Source organism: Eurypyga helias, unplaced genomic scaffold (genome assembly GCF_000690775.1).
Source record: "Eurypyga helias isolate BGI_N326 unplaced genomic scaffold, ASM69077v1 scaffold7045, whole genome shotgun sequence".
In the NCBI taxonomy this organism is placed as follows: Eukaryota; Metazoa; Chordata; class Aves; order Eurypygiformes; family Eurypygidae; genus Eurypyga; species Eurypyga helias.
The window spans coordinates 1,605-6,526 of NW_010253310.1; the positions used below are offsets into that span (position 1 = coordinate 1,605).

General features: G+C 53.7%; 1 protein-coding gene across 1 annotated transcript; it reads left to right on the plus strand.

Moving 5' to 3' along the window:
- Positions 1-249: 249 nt before the first annotated feature.
- Positions 250-1,566, plus strand: FGF8 (fibroblast growth factor 8 (androgen-induced); the record flags this gene model as incomplete). Its single annotated transcript, XM_010152615.1, has 2 exons — positions 250-356; positions 1,269-1,566. Coding segments are annotated over 2 exons (395 nt in total), but the record flags the coding sequence as incomplete, so codon positions are not given.
- Between the last annotated feature and the right edge of the window lie 3,356 nt (positions 1,567-4,922).

Genomic DNA, 4,922 nt, shown 5'->3' on the forward strand with positions numbered 1-4,922 from the left:
CTCCCACTCCAGCATGGCTCAGGGGGGCAAAGGGATGTGACCAGGGTCATGCAGGGACACAGTGGCAGGAGAGAGGGGCCAAGGCTGGCTCTTAACCTCATACCGTGATTTTAGGGCTCTCTGTGGCCCTCCTTGCCTAGCATGTGCCCACAGCGCCCGGTGTCAGGCACTTCTGGGGTCTCCATCCCTGTGCCTGCCCCACCCTGGAGCTCCCCTCACCTCTTTCTTTCCTCCCACTGCTCTCCTCAGCCAAGCTCATCGTGGAGACGGACACCTTTGGGAGCCGTGTGCGCATCAAGGGGGCAGCCACAGGTTTCTACATCTGCATGAACAAGAAGGGGAAGCTGATTGGCAAGGTAGGCCACCAGGAACAAGGGCCAGGGATGCTGAGCGGGGCTTGTCAAGGGCCAGGGATGCGCTGTGGGTGCTGAGCGGGGCTTGTTAGGAGCTCTTACCTGACACAGAGACCATCCATGGGAATGTGGATGTGGGATATGGGTCCCAGGGGCTCAGCCTGTGCACCCCTTTGGGGGGTGTGGGGATGAGCCATCCTGCAGCCTGGGAGGTGGGAGGGAAGGGGGAGAGCAGGGGAGGTGGGCGGGTGCGGTGTGGGGTGCATTCCTTGTATCTCCCTGAACAAATAGGCAGATTGCTGGGCTATTCTCCCCGATTACATGGTACAAGTGCCAGGAATGTTAAGATGCTCCGTGGGGCTGGCCTCAAGGCCAGGCCCTGCCGTGTACCAGTTAGTCACGCTCCCTCCAATCCTCGATGCACCCTCCCTGGGAGCGGAGGAGGTTGGATGTGCAAAATCCCTCTGGGATAGCGATTGTCTGTGAGGATTTTCCATGGTAGCTCCTTCCCTGGGGCTGGTTGGTGCAGTTCCCCTCCCTGGTCCTGCTGCTGCCTGTAACAGGGAGGAACTCAGCCTCCAGCTGTATCTGTGAGCATCGTCCCCACAGACCCCACATCACCTCTCCTGCTCCTCGGTGCCCTTACTGTATTAAATAGTGGGATGGGTGGGTGAGCAGCCACTGAGGTGGAGAGTTTGCTTGTGGTCATGCTGGCGGGGGAATCCAGCCCCTGGCATGGATGGGGACAGGATGGGAGCAGAGGAAAATCCCCTTACGGGTGCTGTGGAAGGGATAAGCTGGGGGTTGCCGACGCTCGGGCTTGCAGCCTGGTGCTGGCATGATGCTGGACCAGCCTGGGGTAGCGAGAAGAAGCCTCTGAATGGTCCTTAAATCCCACCTCTGTCCCCCTCCCAGAGCAATGGCAAAGGCAAGGACTGCGTCTTCACGGAGATCGTCCTGGAGAACAACTACACGGCGCTGCAGAACGCCAAGTACGAGGGCTGGTACATGGCCTTCACCCGCAAGGGCCGCCCGCGCAAGGGCTCCAAGACCCGGCAGCATCAGCGGGAGGTGCATTTCATGAAGAGGCTTCCTAAGGGCCACCAGACCACCGAGCCCCACAGACGCTTTGAGTTCCTCAACTACCCCTTCAACCGGAGGAGTAAAAGGACTAGAAACTCCAGCGCCAAGGCAGGCCCGTGACTTGCCTGCCTCTGCCCGCCCTGCCAGCACCTCTCCCGGGGGACTCGCCGCCCGGCTTGGTGGACTGTATGTAGGGACTTCTGCGTATGGGTATTAAACACACACAGAATAAAAGGGAAAGGGGGGAGGAGGAGGATTAAAAAAAAAAAAAATTACTTGCTCTAGTCGTTGATGATTCTGGGGGCTTTGTTTGGTTTTTACAAAAACAAAAAAAAAAAAGGAAAAAAAGAAGAAAGGCTCTATTTTTGTACTCCAACTTTAAGAGATATGAAACGTTCGAAGACTGGTGAAGGGGGAAGAGCCCTTCGCTTAGAAATGTTCTAGTCTGTTTTTGGGGTCGCGTTATTTTGTAATTCTTGTTTTTTGTAGCTCTAGGGGGAAAGGAGAAGAAAAATCACTGTTTAGCAACAAAAAAAAAAATGGAAACCCAAATCTGGGAGCGTTGTGCTACTTAAATGAACTGAATTAACGCTTACTGGAGAAAATGGAGAGGTCGGAAAACAATTAAGGGGAGGGGATTTATTTTAGAGGTGGTTGGAGACCTCCCAGGTGGGTTTCACCACCTGGGTGATGTGTGGGCGCTGCTGCGGGGGCTGGCTGCGACGCCCGGGGTGAGAACTGCTGGATGCTCTCCTTCCTCGGATGTGCCTGCTTCTTCGGCTGAGCCAGGGGTTGCTGGAAGCCGCTGGCATCCTTCAGAGAACGCTGCTGGCTTCCCAACTTGTGATTTTTCTCAGGAGGGGACAGGGGTGATGGATGCCCCAGAGAAAGTCCCGAACTGACTCGGTACCTCTAACCCACGAGAGCATCTTTGGCATTTGTTTGGTTTTCGGCTACTAAGGTGAGGCAGCGGGCGACGGCCACCGTGGAGCGGGCTGGTAACTGGTATCCTTTTTTTTTTCCATGTGGAAAATGTGAACTTCTTACCAAAAATTGATAACTTTTTCCCCTGTTTATATTTTTTTATCAGATGGAAGTTTTCATCCGTAAAATTAAAAGATGTTTACAAATTACTGTGGGGCCATTTCGGGCTGGTTTTGTTGTAATATTCAGTTTGTGGTTGGCACTTCCATTGTCAACGTTCTCCTCCAGGTTTGCTCTTTGGTGAGAAATGCCGCTGTCCTTGTCCTACTGTGAAAGGAAAGACGTTCTTTCGAAATTTGTGCTGACAGAAGCCCAAGTTTTGATTTAGGGGAAAAAAAAAAAAAAAGCCACAAAGGAAACATAAAATCTCTTGAGTGAACATCCCCAGCCAGCCCCGCTCTGCACATGCTGCCCTGGGACTCTCTCCAAAGGGTTAAAGCAATTATCCTTCATGGGGAGGGCAAACAAAGACACTGGATAGGAGGCAGAACCAGGGGTGACTTTTCATCCAAGCTTTCTTGATTGTTTGGGTTTTTTTTTTCTGTTTCCTTGAGGATTTTTGTTTTGTTTTGGTTGTGTACAAATTGAATATGAAATGATTGAAATATTTATTTAATATGTGCATTAAAAATTTGTATTAGTCTACCTGAGCCTGATGCTTTCCAGGGAGGGGCTGGGGCTGGAGAGGCAGGTTGGAGAAGAGTAAAGGAGGATGGTGAGGTGCGGGATGGGGCCGAGGCTGCCACTTGCTGTGAGCCCCTGCCCGAGGGAGCAGATGGGGGAGGATGGCCCAAGATCTTTGGTCCCAGATGAGTGTTGTGGAAATCATGGTTCTCCTTGCAGCAAACGCCAGGTTTGACGGGCAGATGCCACCTCGTTGCCTCGTGGGGACAGGCCCGTTGCAGGCTGGGTGGGGGCATAGCGCAGTGTAGCCTCGACCACTGGTTTCGGCATGGGATGAGGTTTTCCAAGAAAGCAATCTGCTATGTGGCCTCTTCTGCTCCGGATGAGCTTGGTGTCTGTGCATGACGGGTTGCTGCGTCCCCTCCTTTGGATACTCATCCCTGCCGAGGTGCTGGATCTTGCTCAGAGGGGCTGATAGATGACCAGGATACAGAGTGGTCTTGGATGTGGAAGGATGCAAGAATGAAATTTTTAAATATGTTTCTTAAAAAAATAAGTGCAGGAATGGAGCAGCCTCACAGGGTGAGACTCTCACTGGTGCTGCCATCCCCGGGGGTGCCTGCGGCATCGCTCGGTGCCCAGGGTGTTGCGCGCGGGGCACGAGGATGAGCCCCACGGGCTGGGCTGAGCTGTCAGTGGATGTTGGTAACTTCAGGGAGGGAAGCGTGGGGATGGAGCGCTCGGTTGTGCTCTGTGTTCGAGCGTCGCTGCTGGGTCACAGAGGCCGTGGGTGATGCTGGGGCCGTAGGACAGTGCTGCTTAAGGCAGACGGTGTCGCCCGGCTGTCCCAGGAGGGACCCAAGGGCTGCAGGAGACACTTGTGGTCTCCAGACTGCAGGAAGTAAATGTGTATGGTTCCCTGCCTTTCCCCAGGCAGGGGTGGTGTTTGATAGTCCTTAATGGGTGCTTTTCTTTCATTAATTCATCTAATTGCTTTTCCTAATGGTTTTGTGAACATGGGTGAGTTGGTGCTGGTTTGTTGCTCCAGGTAAGGGTAGCAGAGGGGCAGGACTTGGTTCTGTGCAGATCAGCAGTCCCCTCCCTTGTTTTCTGTCCCCCAGGGGCAACAGTGGGAGGGAAGAGCATGGAGTGGGTGCTCAGCCTCCAGTAAGGCTGTTCCCTCATCCCTGCCATCCCCGGGTGCAGCTGAGGGCTGGAGCAGGGGACACCCAGCACCTCTGTGCCCCTGCACAGCTCTGCACCGCACACCACCCCCAGCTCCTTCCTTCTGCTCAGCTGCATCCTGCCTTTGCAAAAGGCTGGCTCCTGGGAAGGGATACCCTGCTTTCCCAGATCAGTTGGTCCATGGTTAATTAGCTCCCTGTCATTAAAGGGCTTTTGGGTGACCATGCTGCTTAGGAGCATTGCAACTTGGGGCTTGGTCTGTTGCTTGGATTTGTCCAGCTTCAGCTTCCAGCCAGCAAATGTTGTTCTGCCTTTTCTTGGAAGATTAAAGAGGCCACTACTAGTTAGTTAATGAATAAGTGAATTAATTAATGGCTCCTCATACGCTGTCTCTGCACTGATACTGCTTAGTCCCTGACATGGCTGGAGCTGCTTGTGCTCCTCCCAGCCACCTGGGTCCTGTAGGGTCCGGAGCGTGTGGTCGTCCAGGGCTGGAATCTCCCACCACACATGCAGGGAGATGGAGACAGTCCCGGGTGGCACTTGCTGTATCTCCCGGGATGCAGAAACCCTGGATGCTAGTAAAACACACAGGGTCAATCATCAACTTGGGAATCTGTACCTTTTCCCACCTCCTTCATCATCAGCTGGTGTGTGGACCAAGCTTGGAGACAGTCACCCAAATGCCCTGGG